The sequence below is a fragment of the Acipenser ruthenus genome, chromosome 8 (genome assembly GCF_902713425.1).
Source record: "Acipenser ruthenus chromosome 8, fAciRut3.2 maternal haplotype, whole genome shotgun sequence".
NCBI lineage: Eukaryota > Metazoa > Chordata > Actinopteri > Acipenseriformes > Acipenseridae > Acipenser > Acipenser ruthenus.
This window is the reverse complement of record NC_081196.1, coordinates 16804303-16824374: the sequence shown is the minus strand read 5'-3', so window position 1 is coordinate 16824374 and position 20072 is coordinate 16804303. Positions and strand designations below refer to the sequence as shown.

At 36.0% G+C, this 20072-nt stretch overlaps 1 protein-coding gene across 1 annotated transcript in view; it reads right to left on the bottom strand.

Moving 5' to 3' along the window:
* Positions 1–7213: 7213 nt before the first annotated feature.
* LOC131737735 (conserved oligomeric Golgi complex subunit 6-like) overlaps positions 7214–20072 on the bottom strand; it is a 63171-nt gene continuing 50312 nt past the window's right edge. Inside the window, exons 14-19 of the mRNA XM_059028624.1 lie at positions 15522–15653; positions 15219–15386; positions 14724–14831; positions 11566–11619; positions 10135–10214; positions 7214–8727 (exon numbers count right to left, since the gene is read on the bottom strand). Of these exons, the coding sequence (XP_058884607.1) occupies positions 8580–8727; positions 10135–10214; positions 11566–11619; positions 14724–14831; positions 15219–15386; positions 15522–15653 (690 nt within the window). The 3' untranslated portion in view covers positions 7214–8579. The remainder of the gene's footprint in view (positions 8728–10134; positions 10215–11565; positions 11620–14723; positions 14832–15218; positions 15387–15521; positions 15654–20072) is intronic.

Genomic DNA, 20072 nt, shown 5'->3' with positions numbered 1-20072 from the left:
AACAGTATCTATACTAAATAATCTGCTCTCGTCAGTATAACTCGAGATGGATCGTTTTGATACTTTCAATTACACTTTCACTATTGTTAAAACAGTACACAACAACATAGTTGTAAGTACTTCTTTTACATAAAAACATGTGGCACAATTATTTTACAGATACAAATGAGATTTCTGAAGACTTAATTTGGAGCAACCCCTTAGTTGATTAACAACCCAGAAAAAGGTAATAGAATTGTCAAAACAACCAAGGGTGTTAAAAAAGTCCACAAGAGGCAGCCATAGTAAGAGTGTTTGAAAGACTAATACTGCCATCCTCTAAAGCCTTGCTGAGCTCAAACTTTTCAAACAGAAGTTTCTAGAATGTTACAAAATAAGAGCAACAAACCAAATACCGTAAATGATATGTGGGCGAGAAAAATTAAACTTTAATCCCACAGGTGTTTACACCCGGGAGTGACGTATTTACCTGCGTATAACACTAGAGCATTACAATGGAAAGAGATCTGCAGAAGGTATAGGAATTTTAGGGCAGCAGTATTAAAGTGACACAGCCGAGCTTTAAATGTCATGCCTATTATATTTATTAGATTTCAAATTCTTTTTTTTTTTTTTTCTTAGTCCTGTAAGCTTTATTAAAATGACTGGTTCTCTTTTTATTGTGCTGAGACTCTTATGGATCTATTTTTAAGTTCATTCAGGTTATGCAAATATTTATAAATAAAATGTCACATCCTTGTACCTTTGCAGTAGGTCACATGATTGTTAGTTTTAAGTTAGTTTGAACTACGGCACAGTGAAGAGGTTCCAGTAAGCAGTAACAACTTTTTTATTGCATTGTATTTTAAATATCTACATACTCCAAATAAAATACACAACGAGCCTAAAAATATTCAACAGATGAAAAGGGGAGACAGTGATAAACACTGATGGTGCTACGAGGTTAGAACATGAATTTAAAAACCTTGTTTAGAACTTTTCAGCAACTTCTTTTGTCACTGATATATTTCAATTCAAACGCATTTCATAATAGGTTTTTTAGAAGACAAGGATGTCAACTGGCCAATATTACCCCACTGCCTTTAGCCCTGAAACTAAATGTTGTTACAAGACTCAATAATGCGTAATGTAATGGAAAAATGTATGGATGCAGCAATATAATTTTATAGCCAATAAACAACGCTGCCAAGCTTTTAATTCCATGCCTATAATGTTCCACTAAAGAATTTCACAGCAAACATGAAAATAGTAAAGCAGCACCACAAAGAATTATTTAACCCTAAACTATACTTAAATAAGTTATAACTAGCTTACAATCCGTTAAGTAGCATTTTTTCATTCATCAGCATTCTTTAACAATAATTAAAGAATAGGTATGCTTCCCTGTTTGTGATATTTGCAATCATTCTGATTGGTTACTTTTGCAACTACACAAATACTGTGTTATGTATTTTTTGATAAGCCTGTATCAAGGTGCTTTGACTGAGTTCAAGAGCTGTTCTTTTGTGTACTACTTGCCTGCCACAGACTTATATCGTGTAGGGTTGATCAATGAAAGCGTCTTTCTATTAGAAAGCTTCATACTATCGCCAGCAACACTAAAATAAACTTGGTCCAAAGCAGCTTAGATGGCGCTGACTCTTCTATAAAAACACGGAAGAGCAGGTCCTTAACATACTTAAAATAAAGTAACTTAATATAGACCTATCAAAATAAAGAAATAAATACATTCAAAGTATTTAAGTAATTGTGATAAGAACCACTCTGAATAATTGCAAACATCAGTAAAATAAATAAATAAATAAGAAAATGTAATTTCAAATTATGTAATCTTTAAAAATGATGGATTGCTAAAAAAAACATTTTAAAAAGTAGAGAACATGTAGGTATCTTTTATTGACTGTAAAAGCGGTGGGGGTCTAGTTTGCCCCATTTGTAACTAACTAACTTGGCTTGTGTTTTTCAGGCACAATAAAAGCGGATCGAACTTGCATCAAAAACACAAGCCAAGTTAGTAGAAACAATTAGGGCAACCTTGTTTTATTTGAAACTACAGAGAATTCTTGTCAGTGGCAGAATTCACGGCACCAAAATAATAACCCTCTGTTTTAGTCTTGACACTTTCACTGCATATTCTCTCCGGTCACAGCTCACTCGCTCGCTCAGTCAAATCCACAGTTTCTCATTCAAGTTCAGCGCTGGACTGTCTCCAGTCCCCAGGCTCATGCACCCCCTTATATAACCTCGTCGTTTCCTGCCGCTGTCCGGCTCTGCAACCCCCAAAAACAGCAACACACATTCTCCCCACTCGTTCACTCACTCCCCCTTCCCATGCTAAGTAACAGCGTAACCCGCTCACCTTACAATACATGTAACATAAAAGACAGACGAGACAAACTGAACAGACAACAAGTTCTGCAACAAAGCAGTTGTCCGGGTCGTTCCAATAGATTTAATGTGAAAGTAAAACTATATGAAAGCATGATGACTTTTATGTTCAAAAATCTTAACTAATATACAACTGAACAAGAACTGTTGAGTATTTATTTTCGTTTCATACAGTATTAGATGGCAGTGTTTATATCTGATAGTGAAAAAGAAAGAAAGAAATATCAAGATAGATAAAGAAATAAATGTCTATGTATTGATTTATGTATTCATTTATTTCAATATTTATTAATGTACCTATTTATTTATGTTTTACTTTTACCAGATACATAAGCTATCCTTCAGCATAGCTAATTCTCAGAAAAATTAACAGTCCTTTTTGTCCAGTGGGGACCACACATAGCGTTACTCTCATCAACCAGTATCGAAAGGAATCGTACTTTCTTGCGCCAATAGGGACCACAACGAGCGTTACACTGACAGGAGACCACATTTTTTCAGAGATCAAGATCAGAATCTCAGAATGATGATGATGATGACTCGAAAAATCTCCAATGTAGTGTCCTGAGAATTCACAGCTGGCTGACTGCATCTTTCAAAATACTGCTTATTTTCTCAACTAATTGTGTAGCACTGATAGTATATGTACCAGGGCCTGATCCAGGCCCTGGTACTCTCCCGCCTAGACTACTGCAACTCCCTCCTGGCTGGCCTCCCTGCGTCTGCCACCCGTCTGCTCCAGCTCATCCAGAACTCTGCTGCCCGCCTGGTGTTCTCTCTGCCTCGCTTCGCCCATGCTACTCCACTACTCCGCTCACTCCACTGGCTCCCGATCACCGCTCGCATCCAGTTCAAGACTCTTGTACTCGCCTACAGATGCCTTGACCAGACTGCACCCAGCTACCTCCAGACCCTCATCTCTCCCTACACCCCCACTCGACCTCTCCGCTCCGCCTGCACTAGAAGACTGTCTCTACCTCCGCTATGCTCCCCTGCCTCCCGAGCCCGCTCCTTCTCCACCCTTGCTCCGCAGTGGTGGAACGACCTTCCTACAGATGTCAGGACTGCCCAGTCCCTGACCACATTTCGGCGCCTCCTTAAGACTCACCTCTTCAAACAGCACCTGTAGAACTCCTCTGTTGTATCCTGGGACACTATCACCCTTCATTTAAATGTGCTTTATTTTGCTCTTATCTGCCCCCTATTTTACCGCATTTAATCCTGTACTTCAGAATATTGTAATCTGCCAAGTGTTTAACCTGTAGTATTTTGTACTTAATCATATCCTGATGTAACTATCACTATTTAATCATATCCTGATGTAACTATCACTATTATCTGCTGTATTATTGAATTGTGGTTTGTCACACTTGAACAAAAATTATTGTATTTCTTGCTCTTATTGTATTACTTGTATTGTAACACTTGAATGTATTTGTATTTGCTTGCGATTGTAAGTCGCCCTGGATAAGGGCGTCTGCTAAGAAATAAATAATAATAATAATAATAATATATAATAATAATACAACACGCTTGCAACCTGAAGGTTATAGTTTCAAATCACATGCATGGCAGACCTTTTTTTTATATTGTATAAAAATATATATTTTTTGCAGGCAAATGTTCCATTTTAAAACAGAAATAAATTATTTAATATAAATGATAGACGTCACAATAAGTGCGTTCCCTAGTATATTTCCATGTTGACAAAACAAGTTAATTGTCATTAAACTCGGATGTCCTGTAATATACATATACGTGGATAAAAGTGCCTGGTGTCTGCAAAAATCTGCAAAAAAACTTTTCTACATTTCACCTAAGTGTGTTGGGAACTACAAATTAAAAATGAAATGGTGTTTTTGGCTGATTTACTTTTGCTGCGTCAATACCCTGAAAACACGTAAACTTGCTGAGAGTCTCTGGCAGTTCTCGCTGATAATTGGCGCGAGGAACTACCGTTCCTCTCAATCAATATAATAGCAGGCATATAACTAGTTTAAAGTATTTAAATGTGTACTCAATTTTATTTTCTACAGTGCATATTTACAGGGTGTTTTTTTTGTAGAGATGTACTCAGTTGACCTAAAAAACCTAACATTTTTTGTGCGTGCCACTAGGTTATAGAAATATAGAAGGGCTCTAGGGATTTGAACTGAGGGTTCTCTAATTGCTCTGACAAACAACAACATTAAAGCTACTTCGATGTACTTCTGTACATGAAAGATGTAATGACTTCTACCTAACCTGCTCTCAATGGCCTCTACAGCTACATTCCCTCTGATCAAAGTTCCCATGCTCAGTTGCTGAGGGGCGTTTTTGTTGGGCATTAAATTAATCATTTCCATCTCTGAGGATGTGCACACCTGTTTTGAAATATAAAACTGTATTGGCGAAGGGAAATAATTGGTGCTCAAAAGCACATTTCTGGCACGCCAGTTTTCTGACCGTAATCCTGTGAAGGAGGTAATAACCTTGAACTCGAAACTGACTTTAGTAGCTGCAAACATAGAAGAGTTTGTCTTTGCATTTTAGGAAATAAGGACAGAATGTGCTAATATCACACACAACTAGAGTTACCATGTGCCAGACAAATGACAAACAGATCAATTTAAACGTGTTCTGATATACAAATGAAGCAGTGTTTGTTTCTCATTCATTACTGGCAGACAATGTGTTAATGATATGACACCTGTGAAGATTAAGGCAGGTTCAGCAGAGCCAGGTCAGACCAGGTCTTAAAAATGAGCCAAAAATATGTTTTCAGTTGTTCCATGTAATGATGCTGACAGTTTAATTTCTAGGACCATGTGTCTATCCAGCTGTGAGGCATATTTGTAATTCTTAAGTGTTATAAATAGCATTTATTTGCATTGAGAGGTAACAGAAAACAAGTATTTACTCCATTAACAAATGCACTTTAGTAAGCAAGACCAGAAATGAATGTGAACTCGTGTTACAATTGACAATGAAAAATACACTTGTTAAAAGGTCTCTCTCCTAAATACAAGTCCTTAATTTTACAAAGATGTAGACTCTAGTGGATTAATCACAACACCACTTTAGTATTTAGTGGATCTGCTTTTAGATTGCTCCACATCAGGCTGGAACTATAGGCGTCAAAACATCTGCCCTTTTCTACTGCAGCTGCTCTGGGTTTGTCCGCTTTGCCTGGGACGCCTGAGACTTCAAGTACTACCATAGGTTATTTTAATAACATTAGCAGCTGGCTGGACAGTGGGGAGGTCAGATAATCACTGTCGATTTGCGTCTTCCTGTGTGTCAATATTCTATTAAGTATTCAATATGCGCCACTTGGATTTGGCCTATGTAATAACACCAAAATAAGCTTTTACTATGAAGTCACTGATATTAACATGAATAAGGGTTAATCTTGAGAGGATCTCCAAATATAGTGCTTGAAAAACATACTGAGAATTACTCAGAGAAACTGGCATTTCAGTTTTGTCACTCTATGATACATTATTCCATTGTCGTTTCCAATTAGTATGTCATCTGGCAAACCATGGTTTGTTTTATTTGATATTGCTGGATTCCAGAGTGTTTCTCTTCTCTAGTTTAATGTTTCACAGCCACTTTCTTAGTGTACAGTCTGACACATTGAGCCCATGTGTTTCTTCTACATTAACTTCTCTGGATGTTTTGAATTACTATGGATAGGTCCAAATTTGGTACTGGCCCTTGGACTCCCGATTCCTCTTAAAGAGTAAGTCAAATTATATTCTCTTCATTTGTTAACTGTACCCTTAACTATTTATACTGTTTACAGTCATTCTGGGGGTTCTTCTTGCAGTTACCCAGATACTGAACGGCTGTGCTAATGTCATTGTTCGCGACTTCAGGAGCTGCTCTTCAGTTCTATTTGCAAACCGTAGACATATGTAACAGGCTAGATCAGCCACAGTCTTTGTAGAAGAGCTTACCAGTGATTGACTACTTTTTGTGTTACTGAAAATAGACGGGGCCCTATGTAGTGCTGGTGTTTACTAATATAAACCCTTCAGCCAATCTAGCATATGTAAAATGTGTCTATGGTAGGCAACTAGAATGGAAAAGCAGCTCCTGAACTCAAGAAAAAGCCCCTCATGGTATTTCAGAATCCCCTGTAGTGTTTACAAGAAACACATGACTTTGCTGTGCTCCCAGTTGTCCATATTAAGAATGGGCATTTCTGTATATTTTAACAATCAAATACACTAAGTTACTAAACGATGAAACAATTACACTATTATACTTTACATCAACGTGCCACTAGCTAAAAATAATGCTGACATAATACAGTATCCACCCGTCACATATCCGCCCTAACCATTTATCCACCATGATCAACCTCTTCAGCAATGTTAGTTTATTATTGAACAGAGAAGATTAGTTCAGAGATTGTAGATCCCACCAAAGTTTTTGTACACTGTATTGTATGTGCTCCGTGTGCAGCCATTGCTGGTAGTGTCACATGAGCTGTTCAGTGTGTTGATATGTAAATAAATAATGGCATATCAACTTCAACCTCCGTCTCGATCTCCTGTCTGTTACTCAGCAGCGAATGCACACAAGCATTAATGCCCTGTATCTTTCTAAACAAAGGATTTAGGGGAGCTCCCTAATAAAATCTGAATCTCAAAACTAACTGTGTGAATATAGTAATTGTTACAGGTGTGTATAATGGTATTTTAAACAGGATTAATTTAACCGACTTTTTACATATCCGCCGTTACTCTGTCCCACCGCAGTCGGATATACGATGGATTACTGTACCGAAATTGAAGTAATTCGTAAAAAAAATAAAATAAATAAATAACAATTGCGGTACTATTTGACAATGCTTTAATAAGTTACTCCTTTTATTAACAGCATGTGCAATACAAGTACAGTATGCATAAACCCAAATTATGTATAATTTCCAAACAGCAATTAAAGACAACATAATAACACACAGATTATAATAAATCAATAAAAGAAGCTGTACTGCAGAAGGCATGCATTCATGCATGGATGAATGCTCACAATCCCCTGGTGGGCGAGTAATAAGAGGGTATGAATGCATGCCTTATACATGTGATCAACATTGTTACAAAGGAACATGGAGTGAATACGGGTAATTGAATCCACATGAATTAACAGGGCTGAATTCAAAACCAATTACTCCAGAACTCCGAGGAAGTGCATAAGATTTTCAGGTGTTATTACTGTGGTATTAAGCCGGAATTCATTATGAACTTGCGGCCATTATTTGAAAGTGTTACAGATTTTTTTTTTTTTTTTTTTTCCCCAAAATGTGGGCAATATGGGAGGTCTAACAGACCATGCATTTCTTGCAAAAATAAATCTAAAATCTTCTGAAATGTAAAAAAAAAACAACATTTTTACATGAATGAGACAACCACAGATGTTCTAGCATTCAAGTCAACTCAATTTAGTAATTTGAAATATAATCTCTCAACTTTAAGGCAAGATTGTTAAGATAAGAACAAGATGAAAGGAGGTTGCTTTGAAGAGAGAGTAGTGTATTAAATTGAACAGCAACCCAAATTATCACTGGCAAAGAGGGCATTTAGGTCTATGTGAGGGTTCTATAAATAGCACTGAACAGTGCTGAATATCTTTTTTTTATTTTTATTGCCCCTTAAATATAGCTGGTGATTCAAGGCTGGCAGGCATTTTTTCTGATATTAGATACTGGCGTGACTGTTGATCCAGCCAAAAATGAAAGCTTCATTGTCTGAGCAAAACACACACAAAGACTCTAACTGGGCCTTTTACCAACTATCTCTATGACCAATGTAATTTAATTATCATATAAAAGAAAATAATAAAAAGAAAAGAAAATATAATAATATTGCTTAGAAAACTGGAGAAAAGTAGCCAATGTGTTTCAGAAAATATTTTATTTATTTATTTTTGTGGAATTTACTTCACTAATTTTATTTATTGTGACGTTAGTAATACCAAACTGTATGCAAATATAAAGTAAAGAGATATCATTGAGTTAAAAAATGATTTGCCCCCAAACAACTTTGAAAAATGAAGCCCATAACCAAAACGTAATTTAATAATTGACTCTCTTGTTTTTTCATAAAAGGAGGATACAGATGTTTTTGAGGAACAAGTATGTAAAGCACATCATTTACATATATTTTCATCTAAAAGTACATCCCCAGTCCAGGCGGTGTGGTCTAAGAAAGCAGAGAGTGCACCTGCTGAGAAGACCTGTGAAGTATGGCTCCCGGTTCCTTGTACTGGTTGACTGGGTTCATCACAGCAGTGTAGATTTCAGTGTAGGCTCTACAAACCAGCTCTGTGGACTTCTTAAATATCTGCTCTCTGAAAAATAAATACAAATGACATTAATAATGTCTGAAATCATATTGAATTAGATTTTTCAACTTAGCAACTCAAAATTAAGTGTATTTTCTACAATGACATAAATTGGACCTGGCCATCAATGCTATCTATGTACTCTTCTTTGATTTTGGTACAATATAAAGTTTGTACTTTATAAATGTGGTCTGTATGTGCCATAAAACAGAGAAATACAGAGAAATGTAACTCATTAACGTGCTGAATTACACTTTATTATCATGTTTTACCAACCCACTACCACAGGTAAAACAATTTAGAATAGCACTTAAAACGTTTTTCCATTGATGTTCATTTGATCATCCTATTCTCCACCAGGTTAATCCAGATTTTTTTTAGAGCTTTATAACTGGGGAATCATCATTGATTGCATCAAACAGAAATAGTCTGGTACTGTAAAATGCTATTTAAAAAATCAGGTGTGGCTTATTCCAGCAGGGTATAGGTTGATCAAATCAACCCAAGTTAAATAAATATAACCACATGGTCATGCAATGTATAAAACACGTTCCAACTATCTAGGCTGTTAACCACTGAGCTCTCAAAACATTCTACAGTAAAATGTTAATTACAGAGCTGAAATACTATTGAAACCTTGGAAAAAAAGAAAGTTTACACCGCAGGAGCCACAACAATAGTTCAGTCAGACATTTCCCACATCAGTTCTGTTTCATGGCTTTTTGCAGTTCTTTAATAATATTTTTATAAGAAGCAGAAGGCTACATTGAAATGTCTGTTGTGGTGACCCAGGCAGATTCTGTCTGCGTTCACATGACTATTGTGCCGTTTCACTTGTGCCGGTTGGTAAAGCCATCTTTAATAAAACTAGACAGAGATCTTTTTGTTACAGCGGAGTAAATTGCTGCATAAAATGTATAGTGCATGAGGCCATTTTAAGAAATTTTGTTTTATGTGAAGAATGCAGTAAAAGTATGACATTTACGACCTTTATTTATTTATTTATTTATATCATCATCTTGTGCTTAATATTTGAACATCTGTTTTAATGCCAATGTATTATTATTATTATTATTATTATTATTATTATTATTATTATTATGCTGTATTAGTTTAGTTTATGGAGGTAGTGCTTCCATCACATTCCAAAAGATTGGCAGTACTCATAATAGTGCTGTTTAATTTTGTGTACGTAGTGTGCTCACATACATTGAGATCAGGAACGTTTTATGCAGAAACAGAAATCTAACATGTTGCTCACACACTGACGTACAGAGATGTGTAGGTTTACAGTCAATTTTTTATATCCTGAGGACACTTTGCCTTAATTACGTATAAAGATTTTCAAGAACCCAGCATTAAAACAAATAATTAAATAAAATAAAAACAGACCACATTATTTTTGTTACTTACTTAAGTGTCGCACTTAGGAGGAAATTCAACTGTGCCATCAACAAAGAATCTGGAGAGGACAGGTAACGATCGAACTGAACCTGAGGTTAAAAACACATGCATTATTTTGAGACTCTGAATATTAAAGAAAAGCATGTTCGTGATCACTTTTAAGGGTTGTAATCATTAAAAAAAATGTAGAGATACAATGTATGTTTAATAATAATAATAATAATAATAATAATAATAATAATAATAATAATAATAATAATAAAAAATGTAGGGAATATTAACCATTACAAATGGGTGTTTCCCTTTTAAAACCTCTATAACAAAGACTCTCGCTCTGCCCTGCAACCACAAAATAGCAGCGCATCCTTCCAGCAATGTCATTTTCTTTCTTCAGCCATGCTGATTACTCCCGAGACAGATAAGTGTATCTTATATACCTATTAGCACTTTTAACTTGTTTTTTGTGCTATATATTATTATTATTACAGAATCACTGAAGTATAAAATTATTTTGAGCTATATTCTGTTGTTTTTAGTCTGTGCTAGGTTAGTCCCACCGCGGCCTTGTGTGCCGTGGGAAGCCTGATTAGCCGTTCCTTCCCGGGATCATAATACGTTAGTCTAACTTGCTCCTTCGGAGTATATAATACGTTTGCCAGGTTCTATCGGCTGAATGTCGTGGACACAAGCGGTCACTAGCTTGCAAGGAGGCTGTGTGGTCCAGTGGTTAAAGAAAAGGGCTTGTAACCAGGAGGTCCCCAGTTCAAGTCGCCTTGGATAAAGGTGTCTGCTAAATACACAAATAATTGTATGCCATGTCCTTGCGATTTGTGATGGTTAATATTCCCTACTTGAAAGGGAACATTGGGTTATTATCATAACCCTGGTTCCCTGAAATAGGAATATTAACCATTAACTTCAGGGTCGCGGCATTCTTGGTCACAATCTGAAAAAACAACAGAATATAGCTCAAAATAATTTTATACTTTAGCAATTCTGTAATAATAATAATATATAGCACTAATAATAGGTATATAGAGAAGAAAGACACACTTATCAGTCTCAGGAGTAATCAGCATGGCTGAAATAAGAAAATGACATTGCTGGAAGGGCACGCTGCTATTTTGTGGTTGCGGGGCGCAGCCGCAGCAGCGCCAATAGAGGTTAGTAATGGTTAATATTCCTATTTCAGGGAACCAAAGTCATGATAATAACCTAACGTTATTGATTTTTCTGACTGTTGCAGCACTTTCTTCTCTTTTAATTACTAACTCCCAATTACCCATTCATCCTGATTGAGTTTGACAAAATACCAGTTCTGTTTAAAAAGGCAAAAACAACATTATGCAGCAGAGCAAGCTCAGGTTGAACATGCTGGCCGATACATGCCACAACTGTCATTGACATTTTTAATTAAAAGGAATCCCATGATCCACTTACCATAGCAGCCTTTAGAGAGGAGCCATCCATGCTGGGAATGTTTGCTAAAGGCCCCTGAAAGAGAGCATCAAAAGTATGATCTTTCCTGGAAAGATGGCAGAACAATCAGAAAGAAAACAATAAATATGCAGAATAGTAATCAAAATAAAACACTGTAATAAACATAAAGAAGATTATGGATATCGCTTCGAAGCACTGCTGCTTTCCACTATTTTTAGAACGCTGTTTGGTTCTAAAACATAAAAACACATTTTGTAGACTTAGGTAGACTTATGATTTCATCTTTTTTGTTGTTCACGCTTGTGAATCCTCTACTTAACACATATAAAATAAAAAGGTGGTTTATTTATTATTTGTAAGACAAAAGTAGATCCATATATTTATTACAAGAAAACAGATGACAAACTGCTTTAGACAGCCTGCCATAACACTGGAGCAGATGTCTTCATAGTTGAAAGACAAAAACAAGAGAGATGCCACTACAACATAAAATTAAATGACAGCAACCAACCTAAAATGACCGGCAGGGCAGGGCAGGGCAGGGCAGTCAAACACATGTTTATTTGTCTATAGCTAGATTCTGATTACTTTTGAACGTGGTATACGAACAAAATATATCTTGAATTATTTTCAAGGCTAATCTTCAGGGGGACATTAGTGAAAGAGGGTAGTATAGTTCATTTTCCTACCATTGCCAAGATGTTTCAAAAGCTTACAAAATAAAGTATCTGAGGACAATATGCCAAGACACTGACGGCATGTGAAGGTCACTTACTCCAGATAATAATTCAGAGAACATAACACTAATGCTATAATTAGACATGTGAGCCTGTGATCAAAAACAAAGAATCAAACAGTGCTGTTCATTAACCCTGATGAAGGCATTGGGTGAAACGTTGGGTCTGCTTAGCTAATGGTTGTACCTCAATGTAGTGAGGTAACCCCCCCCCCCCCCCCTCAACACTCTATGTACTGTTTGCATACACTTTGTAATGTTCTTCTGTGTATGTGGAGTAGCTTCTTGCACAGTTTAATACAATTTGGGTCAACTGTAAAACCTTTAATAGTTCCCAATTAAGTGTGACTCTACGAACAGCCTAAGACAAAAAAATAAATGCTCAGCCTTATGCAAGAAACTTAAGACAGAAAATAAGTTATGCAACAAATTGTGAAGCATCTAAAATTAGAAGTAAGCCATCATGGCAGTGCAGCAATATATATATATATATATATATATATATATATATATATATATATATATATATATATATATATATATATTTTAGCTCAAAGAGCCAGCTGCCCATATATATATACACACTAACCATTTCAAAAAACATTGCAAAACCAGATTAAAACTGTCAGATTCCAACAAGAAATTGAAATTGTCATTGATAAATCAACACAGCCCTAAGCTCGCTGCAGTTATCCTGTTGCTGGGGAAACAAAAAAGTGAAAGAAGATTACACAAGTACCCATTTAGTTGTGTTATTGTTAATAGAGTCACAGCTGTGAAACACTAATATTAACTCCCATAGGCAATTTCTGTTCTGAAGACAATATTCTACTTCACCACGTGTGTGGGAAAAGGCAAAAAATAAATAAATAAATTAATTAATTAATTAATAAACAAACAAACTTCCTGCTATTGTACACACAGACTGCTACAATGGACTGTACCTTTAGAGAAAGCCCAGCAATAACACCTCATCTTTACATTGGACTGTACAGACTGATGGCTTCATATACCCCAAGACTCTGACACAACCAATAACATGCTGAAGAATTTGGCAAGGGTCTCTCTCTCTCTCTCTCTCTCTCTCTCTCTCAATGTGATTCAAAGACACAGTGGACAGACACTCAATTTAACCCCTTATTCTGATGCTGACGAATGTCGTTTGCAAGTTTCATCATAACTGGACAAGTGGTTCCGTAGATATACTGTATGTAAATATTTAAGTGCGATATACAGACAAAGTGGTAGATGACAGAGAACCTCTATATTGTTTTCATTACCTTGGTACATAAAAAGGCCCTATTGTAGTCGTATATAAAAAAAAAAAGATCTATTAATTCCTGATACATTTTCTGCATAAAATGTGGGCCCTGTAATCTAAATCATTCAACAAATGCATTCAAGCAAGACCCTGGAATGTTTCTGCAGAATGCTTTTGATCTCAAGGACAGCAAATTAACTGAAACATCCCCAAATTATCATGGACAATATTTCATTGTTGTTCATTCCTTCAGTTCTGGCTGTAATATGCATGCTTATGATAGGAAGATTAAACTAAACCAACAGCTAATCTGAGGTATTCATCCACTATACCTAAATCAATTTAGATGCAAATCTAAATCTAAATATCCCAGTAAAAATTATGTGAACGGCCCAGTTTTTTATTTAGAAGTCAGACTAACAAAGATTGGGCAGCATCTCCTGCAGGAAGAAATGGCAATATCACACCACCGGAGCAGAAACAAACATGATCTGACAACCCTGTCCTCCAAAGAGACAAATATGATAGAGAAAAAAAAATGAATGGGGAATCTAAAGGATGCTGTCCTGGACAATTATATAAATCGCAGGTCTTAGGTGTGACACAGACTCCCTTATGAATTCCATACTCTGGTATTAAGAAACAGAATTTTCTATAAGTGCGTAGGACTTCTTGAATACAAGGATGCACTAACAGTGAGAGACTTTACCCTTTTCTAGTTCTACAGCAGTTCAAGTCCAATCACCTTCTCATTAACATAAATTAAATATTTCTCATTCTTTTATTGCAGAGATGCTGTTAAAGTTTTTGAAACAAAACGTTTATAAGATTTTTGGGGAAAACTAAAGAAATATACAAATCTAAATAAAAAAAACTGGTTTTGTGTTTATTTTTCTTCTAAAAACAGGAGAGTTGTGGAAAGGTGATATTACTTTATTAATGTGTGATTAATGGATGTGGCTCAAGCTGGAGGTTTCCATGGCAACTGTAGTTTTAGACTTGGGCTGCACAAGAATATACAGAGCGCAAAGCTGTACAAATAAATAAGCCGCTGCTATTTAAAATGCAAGCTTGTTATGGGGTGGAGTCTTCAGCTAAAGCACCTAAAGAGCAAATGGTACCACCAATTAACTTATATTAAGGTCTCTCGAACGTACTCACCTGTTCTGGTTTGTGCTGCTGCACACAGCTGTATATATAGCTCAGGCCTGACCTTGTCAGCACATAGGAAGCTTGGTCATTTATTAAAGTGTCTAGATGGGCTTCAATCTGTAAATCAAAAAGTAGATAAGTAGAAAAATTGACGATTGCCTCTTAAAATGCTTTCATTATAATCATCTAAAAGCTACAGCAAGAAAAACATTTCTACCAGGTGTAGAGCCAGACCTGTAAACTACAAGCCACTGACCTTTAGAGCGACTGCAAAAGAAAATACATACAAAAACAACAACCTAGCAAAACGAAAGTGGCTCATTAAAAAAAAAAAAAAAAAGCTTTTCCAGCCGGCCAAAAAACAAATGAGAAACTTGGAAGAATGATCAAGATACTTCAAATGTCATGCTAGGCTAATTATAGAAAGATCACGAATTCACCAGATGATCTGAGAAAAGAGAGTGTGTCTTTATCATATACAGTATCCTGCAGCTAAACTTTTACCTGGAACTCCAGCATTTCCAGCCTTTTGTCTGTAAACTCAAAGAGAGCAAGTGTGGTCTTCATCATGTAGAGGGAGTTTACCATATAGGTGGCCATATCCACTGTACCCAGGTTGCTGGCAGAAACAGTGCAAAGCTGTAACAGTGGGTCAAGGATACAGGACAGGACCTACAAAATATTTTAGATTTATGATTAACAAATGTTAGTTTAAGCATCATGACTACCACGCACACATTGTTGTTTTTAATGTATTTCCCTGTAACTGAATTGTGAGATCTTCAACACAGTCAAGAGAAGAGTTACCTGTGCAAAGTCAGCCTGTCTTGCATCCAGTGGCACTACTGAAGAATCATGGGATGCCAGCACCTCACGTAGTAAAGAGAGGGTTTGGTTTAAAGATGATGTTGGTCCCAGGTCTGGGGGTGGGAGTTCAATCTGCATGAAAAACAAAGATTTAATCTATCCGTAACTACTATTAATACATAATTTTGTGTGTATGGAGATGAAACAGCAGGTTTGTACAATAAGCTATAAACCTGCTTGGAAAAGTCCTGCTCTCTGATTGGTTAGCTGCATTCTATCAGCCATACATTAATCCACACAACCTTTCAACAGACACATCACCTTTGATTCAGATTCCTCCACCACTTACCTGTCCTAATTCTATAACATGTAAAATCTATATAAGTAACCACTAAAAAAAAAAAAAAAAAAGTCAGACCCAGAATAAAATCTTTTTAATGGAAAAACTGTTTAAGAATGGTATGAAGATTAATTTCCTGAACTGGACAAAGGTACAGTAATTCAAAATCTCAAAAGAAAAATGGCAGCGTGAAATAACTGAACCAAAACTGAATTGAAACTAGATAAAACACACAGGCTTATAAATGAGCTATGAATATCCTACAAAACTGTCTCCACGAAAAAGGTAGACTTACATTTAATGTACTTTCTAAGAGCAAGTTGAACAGTCTCCTTTGGGAATTATATGGTGGTTCTGTGAGGAATAAAGTTTCAAATAAAGCTATAAGTGTATGCAAGTTAGGATCAATCACTTTTTGAATGATCCACCGTACAGCAGAAAAAGTGAATTTAGCGAAAGACGCAGCATTCAACAATGCTAAAAACACATTTGTAGCAGTAATTAAAAAAAACTAAGACAGAGTTGAAAAGACAGAACAACACACTATCCCCCAATAACACCAGCACAGCTGGAGAAGCTAAACAAAACAAAAAAGTTCTCACAAGGCACCAAGCAAGCCTCCTCACACGGACACCGGACCTAGCAGTGCCCCTTCTGGCAGTACAGCAGTCAATACAGTTCATTCACAGCATGCTTTTTCACACTGTTTAATATCTGGCAATTTTCATGTGAACATTTATTTAAAAAAATCACTGACTTATAATTAAAGCTGTTATCTGATTTATTTATGTAATTTACTAAGTTTAAACATGTGTGAGATTAGCAAGTAATGTTAATATAATTGATATACAGAAATGATTTACTTAATACACATTAAATACACACAAAAAATATTTTCTAAAAAGTGATAGGCCTGCACAAGTATTATAATGTTATGGAGTAGTGTGGAGTAGTGGTTAGGGCTCTGGACTCTTGACCGGAGGGTTGTGGGTTCAATCCCCAATGGTTGTACCCTTGAGCAAGGTACTTTACCTAGATTGCTCCAGTAAAAACCCAACTGTATAAATGGGTAATTGTATGTAAAAATAATGTGATATCTGTATAATGTGAAATCTTGTAACAATTGTAAGTCGCCCTGGATAAGGGCGTCTGCTAAGAAATAAATAATAATAATAATAATAATAATGCTGCTGCCATTATACAAAAAATGATGTTATTTATACTTATATAATGCTGCCATTGGGAAAAAAAACATGTTGTTTGCTGCACCAATTACATTTTAAGCACACCTATTGTTAAAAATATATATATATATATATATATATATATATATATATATATATATATATATATATATATATATATATACACATACAGTGCCTTGCATAAGTATTCACCCCCCTTGGACTTTTCCACATTTTGTAGTGTTACAACCTGGAATTAAAATGGATTTAATTAGGATTTTTTGTCACTGATCTACACAAAATAGTCCATAATGTCGAAGTGGGGAAAAAAATCTACATACTTTTCAAAATTATTTACAAATAAAAAACTGAAAAGTCTTGATTGCATAAGTATTCACCCCCTTTGCTGTGACACCCCTAAATAAGCTCTGGTGCAACCAATTGCCTTCAGAAGTCACATAATTAGTTGAATGGAGTCCACCTGTATGCAATTAAAGTGTCACATGATCTCAGATTAAATACACCTGTTTCTGGAAGGCCCCAGGGTTTGTTAGAGAGCATATCTAAACAAACAGCATCATGAAGACCAAGAAGCTATCAAAACAAGTCTGGGATAAAGTTCTGGAGAAGCACCAATCAGGGTTGGGTTATAAAAAAATATCCCAAACTTTGAACATCCCCCGGAGCACCGTTAAATCCATTATTAAAAAATGGAAAGAATATGGCACAACCGCGACTCTGCCTAGAGAAGGCCGTCCACCAAAACTCAGTGACCAGGTAAGGAGGGCATTAGTCAGAGAAGCAACCAAGAGGCCAATGGTAACTCTGAAGGAGCTGGAGAGATCCACAGCTGAGATGGGAGAAACCGTCCATGGGACAACTATAACCCGGACGCTCCACAAAGCTGGGCTTTATGGAAGAGTGGCGAGAAGAAAGCCATTGCTGAAAAAAACCCATATCAAATCCCGTTTGGATTTTGCCAAAAGGCATGTGGGAGACACAGCAAACATGTGGAAAAAGAGACCAAAATTGAACTTTTTGGCATTAGCGCAAAACGCTATGTGTGGCGCAAAGTCAACACTGCTCATCACCCTGAGAACACCATCCCCACGGTGAAGCATGGTGGTGGCAGCATCATGTTATGGGGATGCTTTTCATCGGCAGGGACTGGGAAACTGGTCAGTACTGAGGGCAAGATGGATGGAGCCAAATACAGGGAAATTCTAGAGGAAAACCTGTTTCAGTCAGCAAGAGACCTGGAACTGGGGCAGAGGTTCACCTTCCAGCAGGACAATGACCCTAAACACACAGCCAAAGCTACACTGGAGTGGTTTAAAAACAAGAACCTGAATGTCTTAGAATGGCCCAGTCAAAGCCCAGACCTCAATCCGATTGAGAATCTGTGGCAAGACTTGAAAATTGCTGTTCACCAACGGTCCCCATCCAACTTGACAGAGCTTAAGCAATTTTGCCAAGAAGAATGGGCATAAATTGCAGGATCCAGATGTGCAAAGCTGGTAGAGACTTACCCAAAAAGACCCACAGCTGTAATTGCTGCCAAAGGTGCTTCTACCAAGTATTGACTCGGGGGTGAATACTTATGCAACCAACAAATGTCTTTTTTTTTTTTTTTGTTTAATTAACTTTTGTGTCACAATAAAAAAATATTTTGCACCTTCAAAGTGTTAAGTATGTTGTGTAAATCAAATGGTAAAAATCCCAATTAAATCCATTTTAATTCCAGGTTGTAACACTACAAAATGTGGAAAAGTCCAAAGGGGGGGTGAATACTTATGCAAGGCACTGTATTTGTCTTTAAAATGTAAATAAGGCCTGGTACAGAAAGACGGTTTACCAGGTGTTGATATATCAATGTAAAGTGTAATAGGCTACTTGATGCAAGAGACCGAGCTTGTACTTGCATAAAGTTCAGTTAATGGCTGCTTTTACAACAGAAAAAATTAGCCATAGTCTCGTGACAAACCTTTTTTTTTTCACTATAATACAATAGGTAACATTACTATCAAAACCACTTTTGTTAAATAATAATAACAATAATAACAACAATAACAACAACAACAATAATAATAATAATAATAATAATTTGATTACAGTATTTTTTTCAGATATATTAATACAATATAATAACTACGTCAAATATTGAAGGTTATTTAAAATTTGCAACACTACTACTGTGACAATAATAATAATAATAATAATAATAATAATAATAATAATAATAATAATAATAAGCTTGTTATCTGAATGTTGGGTAGCGAGTCGTATCCCACAAACATTGTTTAAATTACTTCAAAACAAATTAAATGTTTGTTTCGTAAAACAAACAAAAAAATGACCATGTACAGTATTTACATTGATAAATCATTTATTGATAAAGAATATTAAACAGCTGTCTAAAAAGTATTTGTTTAGCTTTAATAGCCTACCTAAAGGCTACCTGTTTTTTAAGTTCTACAGTTATTTACTGATTCGGACACAAATTACACAGAATGGCAACAAATGTTTAAACAGTCTTCTAGTGTTACAAGATGATGTATTTAGAAACATTCGCTATCACATACAAAGTTGGCTTCTCCGTGCTAATTCTTTGCTATAAACATGTCCATATTTTTTCCAGTATTCATGTTGTTAGTTCTGTCTTTGTGTTTGCTTATCAAAGCCACTGCGTTTGAAGTTGTCAGTGTTTTTGCTTTGCTGTGGAGAGTGGCTCCTGCACAAATAACTGAATATGTTGTCTTGTTTAATTTTATTTTTTGGTGGCGGTGAAATGAAGATTTTTGCTGCCTCACCCACAATATTATCGCCTTCTAAATCGCCATCATTAATTATCCTTTGTATATTTCCTGTTTTAAAAGTATTTCTCACGTTGAAAAAAAACTAGATCTCACAGCAAAAAGTAAAGGCTGCACAGTGAGGCTGTCTCGTCTGCATTGAACTGGGTGATGTATCCCTCTCCCCAAAATGCAATAGCGCTAAACACAGTTGCTGTTTAGTTGCTGTTCAGGA